Source organism: Siphateles boraxobius, unplaced genomic scaffold (genome assembly GCF_051911475.1).
Source record: "Siphateles boraxobius isolate OS27281-9 unplaced genomic scaffold, OSU_SipBor_1 91, whole genome shotgun sequence".
Taxonomy (NCBI): domain Eukaryota; kingdom Metazoa; phylum Chordata; class Actinopteri; order Cypriniformes; family Leuciscidae; genus Siphateles; species Siphateles boraxobius.
In genome coordinates, this window is record NW_027509221.1 from 441,023 (window position 1) to 463,374 (window position 22,352).

General features: G+C 42.0%; 1 protein-coding gene across 3 annotated transcripts in view; it reads left to right on the forward strand.

The window, feature by feature from the left end:
- Positions 1-434: 434 nt before the first annotated feature.
- Positions 435-22,352, forward strand: part of LOC143733140 (von Willebrand factor A domain-containing protein 5A-like) — a 97,562-nt gene continuing 75,644 nt past the window's right edge. For all 3 annotated transcript variants that reach the window (XM_077224714.1, XM_077224715.1, XM_077224716.1), the window contains exons 1-3: positions 435-585; positions 852-903; positions 14,042-14,244. In XM_077224714.1, the coding sequence (XP_077080829.1) occupies positions 861-903; positions 14,042-14,244 (246 nt within the window). In that variant the 5' untranslated portion in view covers positions 435-585; positions 852-860. The remainder of the gene's footprint in view (positions 586-851; positions 904-14,041; positions 14,245-22,352) is intronic.

Genomic DNA, 22,352 nt, shown 5'->3' on the forward strand with positions numbered 1-22,352 from the left:
GGTCACATGTGCACTTTGACCTCATCACATTAAGCAGAACTCCCAGTAATCATCTGTTGCCCATGGCGGTTTATTGCATTTAATACAGCTTTCTATACATAACTCTAATGTCTTCATGACTGTTATTTGAAAACTCAAGCCACCCAGGTTAACTAGCTAAAATTGTTGCTTTTAACAGGTTTGAAACAACTCTTTTAATTATTATCCAAAAACTGACATCTGATTACACAGTTTTGCTTCATATGGTCAGATTACCAGTCCAGTGCTTTTACCAACAACCGCTGCGTCTGAATCTCATACTGTCTTGAGTTGGTACTTATTCAGAATAAATAATGACTTCGCTCTAGTATGAGTGTGAACTGTAGTATGAATGTAATCTGGACGTAGGCTTCTGCATTATCATGTGACCTATAGCGTCACTGCGTCATTCTTAACATTCACGAGCGGCTTCGCCCACAACTGTTTGTTTCATTTCCTGCAAGTCATCCGATTCTTCCCGAAACATCTTTAGTTTACACGGTCAGTCAGAAAGTTATTTTCATCTTATTTACTGACCGAGTCGATCGCTGAGGATTTATAAAAGCAGTAAGACTTGATTCCTTTTTACTTTAACTTTGTAATGAGATCGTAGAAATTATTTAATCTATTTTAGTTTATGAAATATTTTTTAAATTCCAGTTAGCACATTTAAAATAGTAAAGATTTACTATTATTCTTTTAAATCGTGTGTTTACGATATTTCTTTACTGATACACACAGCGGCTCTTTATCTTGATGTAGATTAGCCTATAATATAATATAGGTTATGTCGAATGAAATATAATGTTTAGTAAAGCTGGTTTGTTCCTCAGAGAGCCAGAATGGTGAACTGCTGTGGTCTCGTGTCGGAGAAAAATGAACCAGGTATAACTCTCCACTTCCTCATTATAATCACAGCTTTAACTCTTTATATTGCGTATAATTCTTCTTAATTACACACAGGGGTTAAATTGGGATTTGTTATTATTATTTTAGACAGCATGTTAGAAAAAATACATAAATGTAATCATTCTTGTACTGTGTGTGTTTATAATCTGGTGTTATATGAGAAAGTGCTGTCTGTTCCTTTTTTTCTTCATACCACATCCATATATAAGTGTCTTTATACAGAAGAAATCTAAAAATATGTATTTTCTTCAAAGGCAAATAAAATTGTATCTTCATTATAAATGGACAGCATATTTAAACATGTCTGGTAATTTGAAAAATGTTTTTTGGGGTCTATAAAAGTTAAATAAACATTTAATTATCTATAAGCCTTTAACATATTTCTACACTAATTTTTTTTAAATAATTATGTTCAAGCCTACAGACCGATCTCCATGCTTTCAGTGCGTTAACTATAATTGGATTATCAAAAATTCCTTTTAGTTTTTGAAAGTAGAGGAAGAATCATTACTAACTCACTTTGCAATGTATCTCAGGTGAAAACCTGATAGATCTTAATATTTGGAAAATCCAACCCCCCCATATAGGGAGATAAAGCACTGACATTTTTAATCTAGGCTTGCGTTTACTCCATATAAAGGAAGTCAGCCAGCTGTTCATGCCCTTTAATGCCTTATTTGAGAATAGTATAGGAACCATTGGAATAGGATATAATAATTGGTATAATAAAGTGCTATCCGACCAAGCAAAGATACTGGCAAGGGATTCCAGCGTTCTAAATCCTGTCGTATTTTCACAAATAAAGGAACAAAATTAGATTCATACATTTGCTTCAAAGATGTCACCTTTATTTATATAACGCTTTTACAATACAAATTGTTTCAAAGCAGCTTTACAGAGATAACAGGAAAATAATGTTGTAATTATATTGTTAAATAAAAAATGAAATGTCCCCAACTAAGCAAGCCAAAAGCCAATGGCGAATGAAGGCGAAAAAAAGGCGACAGTGTCAAGGAACCAAAACTCCATCAGTGACAGAATGGAGAAAAAACCCTTGGGAGAACCCAGACTCAGTCTCAGTCCTCCTTTGGCCAACAAACCAACAGTGTATGATTATGATTCAGGCAGTATTATAGGTCAGAAGTCAGATTGGATCAGAACTTTCACAATATTTATCCAGTTCATCTGGTTAGGGGTCGGAGTCATCACGCCGGTATGGAGATGATATTGAAATGCCTAAATAGATGAAGCCTAGAGGTGACCAGAATATTTGGTTTGGAAATAAGAGTACCTAAAGGCCTTGCTTCAGATTTAGCTAAATTAATTTTATAACCAGAGAAAGTACTGAACCAGTTAATCAACTCAATCAGAGCGTGAACAGAACTCTCAGACTCAGATAAAAAAGCAACACATCATCAGCATAAAACACAATCTAATGATTTATATCTTTAAGCCTGAAATAGATGTTGTCTATCTGATTGCTTCAGCCCGAGGCTCTATAGCCATCGCAAATAAAAGCGCTGACGGGGCGACCCTGCCCGATGGCTCTATTCAACATAATCAGATCTAAAGCCATTCAACAATACAGCAGAGCATGGGTCATACAGCACTCTGATCCATTGCACAACATTTTCACCTAAACCAAATTTTTCCAAAGAAAAGATAGGACCATTCCACATAACACGGTCAAACGCCTTCTCCGCATCCAAAGATAGCACTAGCACACTTATGGATTTCCCTTTAAAGGCGTACATAACATTCAAAAGGCGTCTAATATTATAAGAGGAATTCTTACCCTGTATAAATCATGTTTGATCAATCCCAATCATAGGCAGAATATTTTCAAGGCACATTGTTAAATTTTTAGATAAATATATACTGCACATTTGTGATCTGTTCTCACTTCTCACGAATTTAATTTACGATATATTCCACTAATAATTCACTGGAATGCATGAAAAACGTCTCTTTCCAGGTTTGTTTTCACAGGTAAATATAATTTATTATCTGTCAAAATAAAGGATATCACTTTGAAAAAGTATCACATAATGCTGAAGTTAATGAACATTTTTGATTAAGGGAACATGTGTTACATAATACACACACACACACACACACATATATATACACTGTATATATATATATATAGGCTACAGTGAGGGAAATAAGTATTTGAACACCCTGCTATTTTGCAAGTTCTCCCACTTAGAAATCATGGAGGGGTCTGAAATTGTCATCGTAGGTGCATGTCCACTGTGAGAGACATAATCTAAAAAAAATATCCAGAAATCACAATATATGAATTTTAAATATTTATTTGTATGATACAGCTGCAAATAAGTATTTGAACACCTGTCTATTAGAATTCTGACCCTCAAAGACCTGTGACTGTGCGTTCACACAGGACGCGAATAGCGCGTCTACCGCGTTTGACGCTTGACCACTTTGTGTTAATTCGCGCGACAAGAGTGAAACTGACGCGCGTAAAAACAAAAGTTTGAAGCAAAATTTACGCGCGTCACGCGCGTCAGAGGCGAAAGTTTCAAAAGTTTCAAACCCCGTTGGCGGCCATCTTTTTACAAGATGTCAGTTGTTGATGGGTCATTTATCGAGAGAGTCACCGCTCTGTATTTGCTCTGGAGAGCAGAACAGCGGCGTAGGGATCATCATCGCCGTATTTGGGTCCACCAGACCCTTCGGAGACGAACCCAGTTCGGCGAGTTTCACCATTTGCTCCAGGAGCTGCGCCTGGATGACGGCCGCTTTCAGCAGTACTTCCGCCTGTCCTGCGCCCAGTTCAATGACCTGCTGTCCCGCATCGGAGCGAGGATCACCCTCACCCTCGCCCACCTAATCTGTCATTTTTTTTTGTTTTGATGATAAATGGAGCCAGCCTAGGCTATTACAAAAGTGATTAAACTGTCCTGTGTTTTTTTCCCTCACACAACACAGACACAAACTATGTTCTTGCACTAAAGTATGTTGGTTCTCTTTACATTAGAATAATAGTAATGTTTCATATAATCTAGATTAGATATGGAAAGTGGTTTTAATGTAATTGTGTTGGCTTTCTGTCAGGCACATATCGTTGTTTCAATGTTTCTGTCTCCCTGAAGCATGTCTGCATTCAATCTTTAATTTAATATTCATCAATCCTACCTTGTAACTGTTACCTTCATGTTACTGTTATTTTTGGCCTGAGATTTGTTGAAGGTTTGGCTGAATTTTGGAGAATTTTGAATGTACTTTGCTGAATATATTAACAGTTTAAATAAAAATGCTGAATTGTGAGTTTGTGTAACTGAATTTTTAACGGTAAATACTGCTTAGAAGTGAAAAGAAAACAAGCAAATCCGAAAAATCCGAAAGGGCTAAAAATAAATCCAAAAAAACGGAATTTGAAAAAAAATAAAACGGAATTTGAGAAAAAAATAAAACGGATTTCAAAGGGCCCTACATAAGGTATCCTTGAGAGTTAAACAAATGACAAACTAAAACAATACCCTTTTCAAACCAACATTTTAGAAAAATACTTTTGTGTTTATACAAAATGCAACGGTTATTCCAGATAAAACAACGCTGCGGAGAGAAGTTGTGCTTGTAGATCAGCTTCCAGGCCAATAAAGCTTGAGCATTAAAGGCAGAGAGTTTCACCGGCAATTTGTCAATTTTATAATCACACATCAGTAAAAAAGAAAGGCCCCCAAGTTGGTCAAAAATAAAATTAGGAATAAAATTCCACAGAGAAGGTTTATTCAAACAAAATTTAACCAATTCATTTTGAAGGTATTATTTAAAGTATCGAAATCTAAAAAATCCAGGCCGCCACTTTTAAGAGAATTTAAAATAACAGATTTACGGATGTAGTGCACACGATTCTTCCAAAGAAAATTATACAAAATCTGATCAATAGTTTTGATAGTCTTATTATCTAAATAAGGATTAATCTGATTAATCTTCTTGACAGAAGGACTCAACCTCTGAGGGACAAGTCCCTTAATAATCAGAGATTAAATTTGCTTTTAATCTTTTCAAGAACAGGATTAAAATTAAGAGAAACTCTATCTTGCTCACTCTTCGAGACAACAACACCCAAATAATTAACAGCTTCTTTAACAGGGATACCATCCATAGGTACAAGAGGGGAGCTTTTCAAGGCTAAAATTTCACATTTTTTAATATTAAGGTGCAGACCTGAGGCATTAGAAAACAACTGAATACTTTTAATCGCCTGATAAACCTGACTGGAGTTTTTTAAAAATAAGGCTGTGTCATCAGCTAGTTGACTAATTAAGATAGTTCTACCGGCAATACGAATTCCTTCAAGCTTACTATCCTTAATAAGATGACAGAAAGTCTGCGCTACTATAAGAAAAAGATACACAGACACTGGACAGCCCTGCCGAATTCCTCTTTCCAGAAGAAATCTCTGGGTTGTGCCATGGCCCAATTTCACAGAGCTGTTTCCTCCCGCATACAACGTTTTCATGGCATTACACAAATAGGGCCCGAAACCAAAACGCTCTAAACAAAAAAAAAGGAAAGGATGCTCATTAGTGTCAAAGGCCTTGAAAAAGTCAAAAAAAAAGAATTAAACTGTCATCCTCAATCAGATCAGAGTAATCAATAAGGTCGAAGACAAGCCTAATATTATTGAAAATATGACGGCCTTCCATAAAACCTGACTGATTTTCATCAATGATGGAGTTTAAAATCGACTTGAAACGACTTGAGAAAATAAGGGCAAACAATTTGTAATCATTATTAAGGAGACTGATGGGTCTCCAGTTATCTAATAAAAGTGTGTCCTTTTTAGGTTTAGGTATTAAGCAAATGACACCTTGCTTCATACTTGTTGTAAGCTCAGAAAAATTTAAGCTCTCTATATACACTTCAAGGGGAAAAGGGGATATAACCTCAGAGAAAGACTTATAAAATTCAGCCGCTATCCCATTGTTACCAGGCGACTTGTTACATTTTAGATGCGAAATTGCGACCTTAACCTCATCAACAGTAATTGGTAAATCACAGAGAAACCTATTATCCTGATTAATAGAATTAACATGATCAATGTGCTTACAGAAAGTATCTAATTCAGCTACATTAAATTTAGAACTATACAAATTTGAATAAAATTTATAACAAAATTGGGAAATTTCTTTTGGATTTTCTGAGACGGACCCCTCAATATTTAACTGATAGATAGAATTGTTTTTAGCCCTATTTTTCTCAAGTTTGAAAAAATAAGATGACATCTTTTCCCCAAATTCTAGCCACCTTTGCCTTGACCTAATGAAAGCACCTTCTGCTCTTAATTTATACAAGTCATCTAACTTAAATTGCAATTCAGTTAAATATGCTCTTTGACTATCTGACAAATTTTCAGGTAAAATCCTGGTAATAGATGAGATTTCACTGACCACTTTCAATTCTTCAAGCCGTTTTGAATTAGCCAAATTAGAACTATATTTTCTTAAAAATTTCCCAATTTTAAATTTTAACATTTCCCAATTGGTGCCAAATGAATTTTCATGTTTAGCCTTATTCCAGTAAAAATCAATCAGTCGTCCCAACTCTAATTTAACCTCATTATGGTCAAGTAAAGAGCTGTTCATCTTCCAATATGAAGAGCCCCTATTACCACTAGCTTCAGGAGAAAGCAAAACTTTAATGGAAACAGCTTTATGATCAGTTAATGGAGTTGCCGAGATATCAACACAAATAGAATCTTCATCAAGATTTCTGGAGACTAACCAAAAATCAATTTGTGAAAGTCTAGATGAATTTTTATTGCTCCATGTATACACTATCATTTATGTTTTTGGCCCTCCATATATCTATAAGGTCAAACCTATTCATAAATGCCTTCAGAGCAGAGTTTGAGTTTGTTGGCCGACTAGGAGGCCACCTATCAAGGCATTCATTTAATACGACATTAAAGTCACCACCAATCAATAAATAGGCATTTGGAAATTTTGACTGCCAGTAATAAAGCTTATCCTCCATAAAAAATAATAACTGTTCATTCTCAGATCTAGAGTTATACCCATAAAAATTAACAACGATGAGATTCACATTGTAACACTTGATAATTAACAAAATAAAGTGCCCATTCTCATCATAGTACGCATGTAAAACATCAACCGCAAAGTTATTTTTTAAACAAGAAACCCCTGCTGAATGCTCCGAACCATGCGAGAACCAAATCTCGCTACCCCACTGAGATTTCCAAAAATTTCTATCCTTATCTTGGGCCTTGCGCTTCACAGCATCTCTTAACCCCCTGGCATTTAAAGACAAAACAGAAAAAGACATTGTTAACACAAACACTATTAACCTGCTTGAAGATAGAACTAGAAAATTAAACAGTTATAGAAAATAGGTCACAAAATCGAAAAGTGCTGAAAAGGGTCAGTTAACAACAGCACCATTTTATACCTCACAAATTGCAAAAAGAACTATAACAAACGAACCAGAGACAGCCTCTAAAAAACGAGTCAAAAACCGTTAGACTGTCTTAAAAGTACACCATGTCAAAATTGGGTATTAAGATGAAAAACATCTCATGTAGAAAGAACGATTTCACCCTGTCCTTGAATAAAAGCACTGCCTCCGACGAAGTATGCGGTCTTCCCTTCTGCACGTGCCTTCTGGACCTCTGGCCACAGCTTTCTCCTCCTCTCACGGTCTCCAGCTGAAAGGTCCTCCATGAAACGCAGACCATTCTCTTTCAGATACGAGACGATGAACTACGTCAATAACTTCTGGAAGCTTGTCCTTTGCACTGGGAAGCACTTTTTGACAGATCTTGACCACTTCAAGGCGGATGTCCTCGTGCGCTGATTCAGGAATCCCGCCAATTCTCAGATTACGCCTTCTCAAATACGTTTCCATGTCATCCATCCTTCGTTGCATCTGCACTACGGGCCGTTCAACATCATCCACACGTCACTCAAGACTTGCAACCTTGTCAACAACAGCCTTCAATTCGGCGGACATGTCTAAAATCTTTTTTTCTATCCCATCAGAGCGGCTGTTGATCAGCTGCGTTATGCCCAACAGTTGCGACGAGACATCAGCTCGAGCGTCACTTGCCCTTTTCTTTATGATTGGCAATTCCCTCGGGGTGATGGGCAATGCTGGAAACTCCTCTTCAACTAAACTAAACATATCATCCTGAGACGCGACCACGTAATGATGGCCACCGCTGGCTAAGGAGCACGCATTATCATCAGGCGATTTAGCAGCAACCGACGGGGGATTCACGTGACCACGTTTACGCCCCATATTAACACAGAATTGAGGAAAACTTAAAGTCAGAGTCGTACTAAATTATGAACAAAGTGTACAGATAACTAAAAGTTATTTTTGCATTGTCTAACCACAGTTGGTGCAAGAGCTCGGACGAACACGTCTGATCAGGTCGCCATCTTGGACACACCCCGACACGTCTGTTACAGCGATCTCTGTCAGCTACTTTCTGTATCAGTGACGTCCTGGAATGTCATATGACTATGGGTCTTCTACATGATCCATATATGGACTATTATTGTGCATATAGCGCCCTCAGGCTATTGGTATGAATTGAAAACACAGCACATCTCAGTAAGAAGTGATCATAATGATTACATCGAAGCATTTGGGTATAAATTCAATAAATATTATTCCTGTCTATAGAAATAAAAAAATAAAAATAAATGTGAAAAAATAAAAAAATAAAAATGATGTGAATCTATGAGAATATATCAATATTTCTCCAAGTCTGCACATTTTTGAGCTAAAGCCCTGAGGGACGTTGTTTTGTGAATCGCTGTCATGACGACAGCACGGAGTGTTTTTTATGAATGGACCAGCTGACGCTCATAATTCATATTAAAGGTATCGACTCATTTTTTCATTTCATAACTCCTGACACAAATTAAGACATAACTGTCACTATATGTTTCTCAGAATACAATAGTGGTCAAATACTGAATCTTGAGTCTTATATCTTTTTAATGATGTATAGTTTGTCAAGGTATAACATATAGTTATACCTGATAGTAAATTTGAATGTGGCGAATTCGCGTCTACCGCCCGCGCTCTACGCCTCATTCGCGCCGCAGGAATTTTTTACGCGCATAACGCGTCTTTGCATTGACTTAACATTGAAATCACTCGCGCTAGACGCTCTATTCGCGTCCGGTGTGAACGCACCATTAGTCTGCCTTTAAAATGTCCACCTCCACTCCATTTATTATCCTAAATTAGATGCACCTGTTTGAGGTCGTTAGCTGCATAAAGACACCTGTCCACCCCATACAATCAGTAAGAATCCAACTACTAACATGGCCAAGACCAAAGAGCTGTCCAAAGACACTAGAGACAAAATTGTACACCTCCACAAGGCTGGAAAGGGCTACGGGGAAATTGCCAAGCAGCTTGGTGAAAAAAGGTCCACTGTTGGAGCAATCATTAGAAAATGGAAGAAGCTAAACATGACTGTCAATCTCCCTCGGACTGGGGCTCCATGCAAGATCTCACCTCGTGGGGTCTCAATGATCCTAAGAAAGGTGAGAAATCAGCCCAGAACTACACGGGAGGAGCTGGTCAATGACCTGAAAAGAGCTGGGACCACCGTTTCCAAGGTTACTGTTGGTAATACACTAAGACGTCATGGTTTGAAATCATGCATGGCACGGAAGGTTCCCCTGCTTAAACCAGCACGTGTCAAGTCCCGTCTTAAGTTTGCCAATGACCATTTGGATGATCCAGAGGAGTCATGGGAGAAAGTCATGTGGTCAGATGAGACCAAAATAGAACTTTTTGGTCATAATTCCACTTGCCGTGTTTGGAGGAAGAAGAATGATGAGTACAACATCTGGTGAACGCAGTCACATCCTCTTGTGAACGCAGTCACACCCTCTGGTGAACGCAGTCACACCCTCTGGTGAACGCAGTCACATCCTCTGGTGAGGGTGTGACTGCGTTCACCAGAGGGTGTGACTGCGTTCACCAGATCCGTGCCGACACGACGAGCTGCGCTCAACACGCTGCTTGTCCGTAAAGTTATGAAACTTCATGGTAACAGGTCTGGGTCGTTGCTTAGGACCGGTAATGGCACCAAAGAGCGATGAGCACGATCAAGCTTGATCTCAGCAACATGATAAATCTTCACTCTGAAGATGTCACTCTGGTGAACGATGTCACACCCTCTGGTGAATGCAGTCACACTCTCTGGTAAACGATGTCACACCCTCTGGTGAATGCAGTCACACTCTCTGGTGAATGATGTCACACTCTCTGCTAAACACAGTCACATCCTCTGGGGAACGCAGTCACACCCTCTGGTGAACGATGTCACACCCTCTGGTGAACGCAGTCACACCCTCTGGTGAACGCAGTCACAGTCTCTGGTGAACGATGTCACACCCTCTGGTGAACGCAGTCACATCCTCTGGTGAACGCAGTAACACTCTCTGGTGAACGCAGTCCCATCCTCTGGTGAACGCTGTCACACTCTCGGGTGAACTCTGTAACACTCTCTGGTGAACGCAGTCACATCCTCTGGTGAACGCAGTCACACTCTCTGGTGAACCCAGTAACACTCTCTGGTGAACGCTGTCCCATCCTCTGGTGAACGCAGTCACACTCTCTGGTGAACGCAGTCACATCCTCTGGTGAATACTGTCACATCCTCTGTTGAACGCGGTCACATCCTCTGGTGAACGCGGTCACATCATCTGGTGAACGCAGTCACATCCTCTGGTGAACACAGTCACACTCTCTGGTGAACGCAGTAACACTCTCTGGTGAATGCAGTCCCATCCTCTGGTGAACGCAGTCACACTCTCTGGTGAATGATGTCACACTCTCTGCTAAACACAGTCACATCCTCTGGGGAACGCAGTCACACCCTCTGGTGAACGATGTCACACCCTCTGGTGAACGCAGTCACACCCTCTGGTGAACGCAGTCACAGTCTCTGGTGAACGATGTCACACCCTCTGGTGAACGCAGTCACATCCTCTGGTGAACGCAGTAACACTCTCTGGTGAACGCAGTCCCATCCTCTGGTGAACGCTGTCACACTCTCGGGTGAACGCTGTAACATCCTCTGGTGAACGCAGTCACACTCTCTGGTGAACGCAGTCACACCCTCTGGTGGACGCGGTCACATCCTCTGGTGAACGCTGTAACACTCTCTGGTGAACGCAGTCACATCCTCTGGTGAACGCAGTCACACTCTCTGGTAAACGCGGTCACATCCTCTGGTGAACGCTGTCACATCATCTGGTGAACGCAGTCACATCCTCTGGTGAACACAGTCACACTCTCTGGTGAACGCAGTAACACTCTCTGGTGAATGCAGTCCCATCCTCTGGTGAACGCTGTCACATCCTCTGGTGAACGCAGTCACACTCTCTGGTGAACGCAGTCACACCCTCTGGTGGACGCGGTCACATCCTCTGGTGAACGCTGTAACACTCTCTGGTGAACGCAGTCACATCCTCTGGTGAACGCAGTCACACTCTCTGGTAAACGCGGTCACATCCTCTGGTGAACGCTGTCACATCATCTGGTGAACGCAGTCACATCCTCTGGTGAACACAGTCACACTCTCTGGTGAACGCAGTAACACTCTCTGGTGAATGCAGTCCCATCCTCTGGTGAACGCTGTCACATCCTCTGGTGAACGCAGTCACACTCTCTGGTGAACGCAGTCACACCCTCTGGTGGACGCGGTCACATCCTCTGGTGAACGCTGTAACACTCTCTGGTGAACGCAGTCACATCCTCTGGTGAACGCAGTCACACTCTCTGGTAAACGCGGTCACATCCTCTGGTGAACGCTGTCACACTCTCGGGTGAACGCTGTAACACTCTCTTGTGAACGCAGTCACATCCTCTGGTGAACGCAGTCACACTCTCTGGTGAACGCAGTCACATCCTCTGGTGAACGCGGTCACATCATCTGGTGAACGCAGTCACATCCTCTGGTGAACGCAGTCACATCCTCAGGTGAACACAGTCACACTCTCTGGTGAACGCAGTAACACTCTCTGGTGAACGCAGTCCCATCCTCTGGTGAACGCTGTCACATCCTCTGGTGAACGCGGTCACATCCTCTGGTGAACGCGGTCACATCATCTGATGAACGCAGTCACATCCTCTGGTGAGCGCAGTCACACTCTCTGGTGAACGCAGTAACACTCTCTGGTGAACGCAGTCCCATCCTCTGGTGAACGCTGTCACACTCTCGGGTGAACGCTGTAACACTCTCTTGTGAACGCAGTCACATCCTCTGGTGAACGCAGTCACACTCTCTGGTGAACGCAGTCACACTCTCTGGTGAACGCAGTCACACCCTCTGGTGGACGCAGTCACACTCTCTGGTGAACGCTGTAACACTCTCTGGTGAACGCAGTCACATCCTCTGGTGAATGCAGTCACACTCTCTGGTGAACGCAGTCACACCCTCTGGTGAACGCAGTCACACTCTCTGGTGAACGCAGTAGCACTCTCTGGTGAACACAGTCACATCCTCTGGTGAACGCAGTCACACTCTCTGGTGAACGCAGTCACACCCTCTGGTGAACGCAGTCACACTCTCTGGTGAACCCAGTAACACTCTCTGGTGAACGCTGTCCCAACCTCTGGTGAATGCAGTAACACTCTCTGGTGAACGCAGTCACACTCTCTGGTGAACGCTGTAACACTCTCTGGTGAACGCTGTCCCATCCTCTGGTGAATGCAGTAACACTCTCTGGTGAACGCAGTAACACCCTCTGGTGAACGCAGTCACACCCTCTGGTTAACGCAGTCACACCCTCTGGTGAACGCGGTCACATCCTCTGGTGAACGCGGTCACAACATCTGGTGAACGCAGTCACACCCTCTGGTGAACACAGTAACACTCTCTGGTGAGGGTGTGACTGCGTTCACCAGAGGGTGTGACTGCGTTCACCAGATCCGTGCCGACACGACGAGCTGCGCTCAACACGCTGCTTGTCCGTAAAGTTATGAAACTTCATGGTAACAGGTCTGGGTCGTTGCTTAGGACCGGTAATGGCACCAAAGAGCGATGAGCACGATCAAGCTTGATCCGTCCTGCTTTCGTTGACATCTTTAAAAAATCGGGAAGCCACTTTCTTAAATAACTGGACCGGATCACTCCCTTCCGTTCCCTCAGGCAAACCGACTAGACGCAAATTACACCTGCGCCCGCGAGCCTCCAGATCCGCGTATCTTGCAGTGACCGAAGTCTCCGGCTGGCCCACTCACTCCACTGAGGCCTGGAACTGAACTCTGATCGTTTATCACGGCTAGCGCAGTATTCCCTTTCTCAACTATTACATTCGTAATGTTATCAGTTAGCTTGTCTGAAGCTTGAGCAAAGTTGGAGTTGGAACTTTCCTCCTCGCGACTCTTCACGCTCACGTCGTCCGTAACATCGCACTCGTCGCCACTGACTGTAGAACTTTTCGGCATAATCTTCTTTGCTTTGGGAATTCTGTCAGATCCTTTTAAAAATATTGATCTAAAGACATGGCACAATAACCATCTAACCAAGTAGAATATATAAATTGGTAAATATATAAATTGATAAACCAAATATAAATTGACCGAATATTTGAACCAATGTTACGGGAGCTCATCAAAAGACGCGTATCCTCTACGACACCATCTTCCTTCCCCTTTTTCATGCACTAATTAAAACTATACTGTCAGTACACCATAGTTATACAAATGAACTAAATCAATGTATTTTCATTCAAAGGAAAGGAAACTGATTGGCTTAAAAGCACAAACCGCTACTCCAATGCACAAAGATTCTCACAGCTATTAAGACTTGAACTCAAAAAGAAAACGTGTTCCTTTAATGTAATACAAGCAGCCAATCAAAACACGAGTTTCAGAGAAGGCCAGCAGCCGAAAGCATTTAACACACGTGTGTCTGGACACAGACCCGGTCTAAACTCTTCTTCGTCTTGGAGATTTGTGCACAAACATATTTTTTTCTGCTGGAGTTTGGGATTTGTTATTTCTGCAGGTTTATATTTGAGCTTAGTCACTGTGCTCACTTGTCAGTTCCTCTGATGTGTGTGTGTGTGTGTGTGTGTGTGTGTCTCAGTTCCTCTGAAGAGCATCTCGGTGCAGCTGCAGGTTCGGGATCACGGGGTCTCCGTCAGCTCCAGTCTTCAGTATGTGAACGAGGAGGATCGAGCGCTGGAGGCCGTGTTCGTGTTCCCGCTGCCGGCCGACGCTGCCGTCTGCCACTTCAGCGCCCGGATCGAGGAGCAGGAGATCGTGGCGGAGCTGCGGGACAAGCAGAGCGTGAGTCTTCAGAATCAGAATCAGAATCAGAAAGAGCTTTATTGCCAAGTGTGCTTGCACACACAAGGAATTTGTTTTGGTACTGAGGCTTCCAGTGGACATATACAAATACAACATGAGACATAATACTACAAATTATAAGAATAAAAAATAAAAATATAAATATATGAGAATAAAACTATCACAGTTGGGTTTAGTCAGAATAGACATTTTCAGATTTACAGATTATGACCCTATTTACAGTGTTTTGAATATTATAAATAAATAAATCTACATATAAGTATCACCTGAGTTGTGGGATATTGCACTAAACAATGGGAGTATTGCACTTACAGGCATATGCCTTGGGAGGAGTGTTAACTGTTCAGGAGGGAAATGGCCTGTGGGAAGAAACTGTTCCTGTGCCGAGATGTTCTTGTGGCCAGTGATCTGAGTCTCCGTCTTGACGGTAACAGTTCAAACAGGTGGTGTCCAGGGTGAGTGGAGTCTGTGATGATTTTACCTGCTCTCTTCCTCACTCTGGAAGAGTACAGGTCCTGGAGGTTTGGCAGGGGGGCACCAATAATCCTCTCCGCAGTCCGGACTGTCCGTTGTAGTCTCCTGATGTCTGATTTGGTAGCTGAACCAAACCAGACAGTGATGGAAGCGCACAAGACAGACTCAATGACGGCTGAGTAGAACTGAATCAGCAGATCCTGTGGCAGGTTGAACTTCCTCAGCTGGCGAAGGAAGTACAGTCTCTGCTGGGCCTTTTTCACAGTGGAGTCAATGTGATTGTCCCACTTCAGGTCCTGAGAGATGATAGTGCCCAGGAACCTGAATGACTCCACTGCTTCCACAGTGCTGTTCATGATGGTGAGTGGGAGGAGTGCTGAGCTGTTCCTCCTGAAGTCCACGATCATCTCCACTGTTTTGAGCGTGTTCAGCTCAAGGTTGTTATAACTGCACCAGGCAGCCAGCTGTTCAACCTCCAGTCTGTAAGCAGACTCGTCACCGTTTCGGATGAGACCGATGACAGTGGTGTCGTCTGCAAATTTCAGGAGCTTGACAGTGGGGTCTTTAGAAGTGCAGTCATTAGTGTACAGGGAGAAGAGCAGTGGGGAGAGAACGCACCCTTGGGGAGCACCAGTGCTGATTGTGAGTGTCTTGGATGTGTGTTTCCCCAGTCTCACTCGCTGCTGCCGGTCCGTCAGGAAGCTGGTGATCCACTGACAGATCGAGGATGGTATGGAGAGCTGGGTCAGTTTGGCTGTGAGAAGACCAGGCATGATGGTATTGAAGGCCGAACTGAAGTCCACAAAGAGGATCCTTGCATAAGTCCCTGGTCTGTCGAGATGTTGCAGGATATAATGCAGTCCCATGTTGACTGCATCATCCACAGACCTGTTTGCTCTGTAAGCAAACTGAAAGGGATCCAGCAGGGGTCCAGTGATGTCCTTCAGGTGGGCCAGCACCAGTCTTTCAAACGACTTCATGACCACAGACGTGAGAGCGACAGGTCTGTAGTCATTAAGTCCAGTGATTTTGGGTTTTTTGGGGACAGGAATGATAGTGGAGCGTTTGAAGCAGCAGGGAACTTCACACTGCTCCAATGATCTGTTGAAGATCTGCGTGAAGACCGGGGCCAGTTGGTCAGCGCAGGCTTTTAAACAAGCAGATGAGATGCCGTCTGGGCCTGAGGCTTTCCTAGTCTTCTGTTTTTTGAAGACTCGGCTCACGTCCTCCACACAGACCTTAAGCTCAGGTTGGATGGCAGGGGGGGGGAGTGATAATTGGAGAACAGGAGGTGATGCTGAATGTGTGAAGTGCAGATCAGACCGGGTGTGTGGTGTGAATGAGGGCTTTTCAAACCGGCAGTAAAATGAATTTAAATCGTCAGCCAGGTGTTGATTGTCCACAGATCGAGGGGATGGTGACTTGTAGTTGGTAATGTTCCTCAGGCCATTCCAGACTGATGATGGGTCGTTGGATGAAAACTGGTTTTTCAGTTTATCAGAGTAGTTCCTTTTAGCAACTCTGATCTCCTTTGTCAATCTGTTTCTGGCCTGGTTATACAAGATTTTATCCCCACTTCTGTAAGCATCCTCTTTGGCATGACGAAGGTGTTTGAGTTTCCCAGTAAACCATGGTTTATCATAAGTGAATGATAAGAATGCCCTGGTAGGAATGCATGTATCCTCACAGAAACTTATATATGATGTTACAGTATCTGTGAGCTCATCCAGATCATTGGTAGCAGCTTCAAAAACAGTCCAATCAGTGCAATCAAAGCAGGCCTGTAGATTCTGCTCTGCTTCATTAGTCCATCTTTTCACAGTCCTTATTCCAGGTTTAGCTGATTTCAGTTTCTGCCTGTAGGTCGGTATGAGATGAACCAAACAGTGATCAGAGAGCCCCAAAGCTGCCCGTGGGACGGAGTGATATGCATTTCTTATTGTGGTGTAACAGTGGTCCAGTATATTACTGTCTCTGGTGGGACATGTAACGTGCTGTCTGTATTTTGGTAGTTCACGGGAAAGATTTGCTTTGTTAAAATCCCCAAGAATGATTAAAAGAGAGTCTGGGTACCTTTGTTCCGTTTCAGATATTTGTTCAGCCAGCTGTTGTAGCGCCGCGCTCGCGCACGCGTCTGGAGGGATGTAAACATTCACGAGAATGAATGAGGAAAATTCCCGAGGCGAGTAGAAGGGTTTACAGTTTATGAAATGTGCCTCTAAATTAGGAGAGCACATCTTCTTCAGTGTTGTTACATCTGAACACCAACTTTCGTTAATGTAGAAACACAATCCACCACCTCTCGTTTTCCCCGTTAGCTCCGCGATGCGATCCGCTCGGAACAGCTGGAAGCCCGGCAGATGTATTGCGTTGTCCGGTATGGCTTCACTCAGCCAGGTTTCAGTGAAGCACAAAGCAGCAGAGTTTAAAAAATCCTTGTTAGTGTGGGTGAGGAGAAGAAGTTCATCCGTTTTGTTAGGAAGGGATCGGAGATTCGCGAGATGAATGCTGGGGAGTGCAGTGCGCAGGCCGCGCTCGCGGAGTTTAACCAGCGCGCCGGCTCGCTTCCCGCGTTTGCGTCTGAACGCGCGTTTGAACAACAACGCTGCCCCTCCGACGAGAATGTCCAGCAAAACGTCCGAATAATCAAAAGCTGTAGAAAAGGTTTCTGGTGTGTGTTTCCTAATGTCCAGTAGTTCGTCTTTGGTGAAACTGATAGGAAAAGAATGACTAAACGCAGAACAAACGAACAAAAACAACACAATAGCTGGAGAGCTCCACACCGAGGCAGCCATCCGCGGCGCCATCTTGGATTAGTGTCTTCACACCAGATTTAGATTTAAATTTAAACTGCTTAAACACATGATGAATTCCTGCTAAAATGTCATTGTGATCATGTTAACGGGGTGTAGAGGCACAGGTGTGTAAACTCTCCAACAGACAGATGCTGTAGTTCAGTTCAAACCTGCTCAACACACACACACACCTGTTGCTTTCAAACAAGCCTAGGAAATCTATGCAAAGTTTTATACATTAGAATCGATCTGTGGTTGTCTTTGATTTTTAAAACGTTTGTTCAGATCACACATTACACAACAGAAGTTTTTGTTATCTTTCTACAGCAACCCATATAATTCCGGAGAGATTGTGCAAATGCAAAATTTTACCATGATAATGTTTTTGAAAACTATCCACAGTGTCTCTCAGCCTTTGAATAACGTGTCTTTTTTTATTGATGTGCCTTTTAAGGCTTCTACATGTAAAGTACCTCTGTTATGAATGGCCTTCTCTCTGTGATTGTGAAATCGTAATACATCTCACTGGTTTCAGCTTTGCTGTAGTGTCGTATATAGTTGAGGAGGCCCTCAGGTGACCCCAGAAATTTACACCATTAGAAAACATTTTTTTCCACAGATTTGGAAAGGGCCAGTCAAAGGTCTAATGAGGCTTTTGCAGCATCATGGTTTACCTGAAATACAGCAATATTAATCAAAACATGGCATTGACATATACTAAACACGAAGGGGCGGGGCTAGGGGCGTGGCCACCAGTGACAAAGCTTGGCCACACCCCTCACCGCTGTTTCTGTCTTTATCTTCAGCAGAATTGAGTTTATTTAGGCGTAGAACTGTTTGTTTTCGACCAACACACGGCAGACTTTTCAGCGCAGATCAAACAGGAGCGGGAGCCAAGGAGCCTCAGTTTCCCTCGACGAACCGTGGCTATGCGAATCTCTGAACAGTTGCAACTTAAAAAAAAATATGCATGTATTTGTTACATTAATTAACTGCCCTCAAATGTATATGCTGCTATCTGAGCTCACAACATAAATTAAATGTAATTTTTTAATCTGTAATTTATCTGTAAAGTCCTGTTCATTGGTACAATTAGTTGGCAAGTACAAATGGAAATGGATCGCATTTAACTGTGTATAAAATTACAGATTTTACATTCTGGATTTGTTTTATGTGCTGCAGGATCCAAAAGAAAGCATTTTTCCTTCTGTAATGAGTTTAAGTATGATATAATTATGGCAGTTCATTTATTTTGGCAACTAATTTAATGTTAAACATTCACTGTTTAATTTTTCATGTGAAAGTTTTTGAAAAAGATCCTACAGTTAAAGGAGCATTTCAGCCGTGGGAACATTAATCTTTATTGAAAGTGGGTCATATATGTAGTCGAAATGTAAAATAAATTTCGAATTTGGTGCCTTCTTGACTGAGGAAAGACAGAAAGTAACTTTAGGGCACATTTGTATGAAAGACAACAACTCTTTTTTTTTTTTTACCGGCTACCGACAACTTTGGCAAAATAGCCTAAAAACAATCCTAATAATAATAGGCTGTAGCCTATAGTATGAAAACATATGGGTTTATTTTCGTTTTGTTACATTATTTAGGCTATTTTCAAACGCGTCAAGTGTACAAATAAAAACAAAAACATAAGAAAACACAATCTATTGAGTCAGCATAATAAAGCCGTTAAGGCTACTTACAGATCTGCAGGCCTAGTCCACCTTTTTTATGTCGTGGGCCCAAAACACTAACATGTCCACATTCTTGGGTAAAAGACAGCTCCTCGACTTGTTAACAATAATTCCTGCTTTGGAAAATATGCGCTCTGCAGGAGTGGAGGTTGCAGGGATGCAGCCAGACAAAAGATTTAGATTTCGTGGACATTTTGTCACATATAGCGCCTAAAAACGCGTAGAAAACGCTAGGCGTGTTCTCCTTTTTTCAAAGCCCTACGGCGGTTGCGCTCCGAGGCGTCTGTCGTTGCTAAGCGCAACCATCAGCTGCGCTCTCCGTTACAGCAAGGAAAACGCTTGTGGCCTTCTGAAAAGTTGAGATGTTTTTATTTCGATGTGGCGCGGACGCGCTTGGAAAAAACGAGCGTGTCGTACCGCGACCGCGTCGTTTCCATTATGAGCGTGAATACCGCGCGCCTACATTTGAAATAACGGACTTGAGCGCGCAAAAGACGCGATATGTGAACAGGTCCTAAAGCCAAAACAAGTATCATTCTAACTGAATGAATACAGCAAAACTACCTATATTCCTTACTGAGTGCGAAGCAGCAGTGGAGCTAGCCACAGGTGTGGTTCCCAAGTGTTCTACATGGGGCACTAAACTGTGGCGCTGTTACAAAATAGCCTAAATTAAAGCATTTAAAGTTGGGGATAAACCATAGGCTAATTATATTTAGAATACAGTAATATATAACTTCTTATAAAGAATTAAATATCAAGGAGTAAATCAATGAAAATTTCTTTCTATTGGTAAAAAAACAAAACAAAAAAACACAACTGGTCGACCAATGAGAATGTCAGTCGACCAAGACGGCATCTACCGATTAGTCGACTAAACGACTAAAGTTGACAGCCCTAGTCTACTGCAAGACGGAGCCGACGTCATGAAATATTCAGACGTGGCACAAATATCTACTATCTTCGCTCTCTATCAAAGTTGTCTACGTCCCTTGTGGAAGTGAAAGAAAAAGAAACAGTGTTTATAAACTCAGCCTTGATAAATGCAAGATCAGTAGTGAACAAAACATTTTTACTAAATGACTTTTTTTTATCAAAAAAACTGGACTTCATGTTTATTACTGAAAATTGGCTGACTGAAAATGATTTAAGCCCTTTTTCAAAACTTCTTCCCATAAACTGTGGCTTTTTAGCTGCCCTAGAAAGTCAAAGAAGGGTGGAGGAGTTGCTGTAATTTTTAAAAACAGTTTTAAGAGTAGGCTTGTATCAGTAGTAGGGATGCTAACCGATGACCGTTTGACCGATGGTTGACCGTCTCAACGTTAACCGATCAAAGTTGTCGGTAGTCGGTTAAAAAAAAGTGATCTCTAGATTAGGCTATTATAGACAGTGGACTAAACGCTACTACAGTTAGCCATCTTAATCGAAGATATTTTTGTGTGAAGTGAACAAATCCCTCACACTCAATTTTTCATAACTCGCCTGTTTGTACTTAATAAACCAATAAAAACATTTGGCGCAAGGTCACAGCGTTTGGGTTCGCGCGCTCACAAGGTTTGCGAAAAGCAAAGGCTACAGGCTAAAACACTGGAGGTTAGAGCCAGGGCAGACGACAGGATGAAGCGTGCAAAGAAACGTAGTGTGTGGGACCATTTCACCAAAAAGAATGACACAGATGTAAGTTGCAACTTGTGTGATACAGTGCTTAAATACAGTAGTCATACTGTAGAAATACATTACATCTACATTTCAGTGGTAACAGATAAGGTGATGATGATCATTATCTTTCTTTATCATTGTTAGCACTAACGTTACCTCAAACTAAGTCGGAGCTGTCATTTTCTTAAATGAGTCGCGGCAACGTTTCAAATGAGCTTCTAACGCTAGACTAACGCCTTTATTTTCAACGCGATCACCTCCGATTACATACAAGCTCCTCGGCCCCGCGTTTGCGGGACTCATGTTTCGCGCTGTAGGGGATTTTAAAAAAGTGACGTGAGTGGAAGCGCGGCGCCGGGGCAGTGTGTGTGTGTGTGTGTGTGTGTGTGTGTGTGTGTGAGCGGGAGGCAGAGAGAGATGCGACAGAGTTGCGAAATTGCAGGCACGGCTCGAAATGGCTGTTATTTCAAATAGCGTGGGATATTTTAAACTAATCGGTTAAGCGGTTTCAACCGGCTAATGAGGCTCGGTGGTCGGTCAAGAAAATTTTTAGTTTTCGCCATCCCTAATCAGTAGAAAGTTTTGATAGTTTTGAAGCTATGCTATGCAAAGTCGAATCCCCATGTTCTCTGCTTATTGCTGTGATTTATAGACCACCGAATTTTAAAAGTGACTTTTTAAGAGATTTCTCTGAACTTTTATCTGACATTGTCACGAGAAGTGATAACCTTTTAATTGTCGGTGATTTCAATATACATCTGTGTTGTCCTGCAAAGCCTCTTGTAAAAGAGTTTGTACAGCTAATCGACTCTTTTAACCTGAAGCAATCAGTACATGGCCCTACACATAAGCTAGGACATATACTTGATCTTGTGCTATCCTCAGGTTTTTAATCAAAGACGTTTATATAAGTGACCCTGGTTTGTCAGATCATTGGCCTGTTGTGTTTGATAGTGAGCTCCCTATTTCTTGTAGCTCTGTATACCAGCCATCTATTTTTCTTGCTCGCCCCTTAAATTCAGCTACTGCTACCGAATTTAAGGATTTGTTTGTAGCCTCGGCAGCTGGTTGTACAAATCACGCATCACAAGGTATGGATGTTGAGAATCTGGTTATAAATTTCAATGCTTCTTGTACTGAAGTATTAAATGAAGTCGCTCCTCTTAAAGCTAAAAAAAACCAAACGAAATAAGTAACCCTGGTTAAATGAAGATATTAGAGCTTTAAGATACAGATACAGAAGGGCAGAAAGAATATGGAAACAGGACAAACTGCAAATTTCATATCAGCTTTTGCAAGCTAGTCTGTCTCAATATCAGGAAGCTGTTTATTTATCAAGGGCGAATTATTTTTCAAATTTGATTGCAAAAAATTCCCATTGTCCAAAGTCTTTGTTTTCCACTCTAAACTCTGTGTTAAATCCACCAGTTCTATCTGGTCTAGTTCCAAGTACTGATCTGTGTGA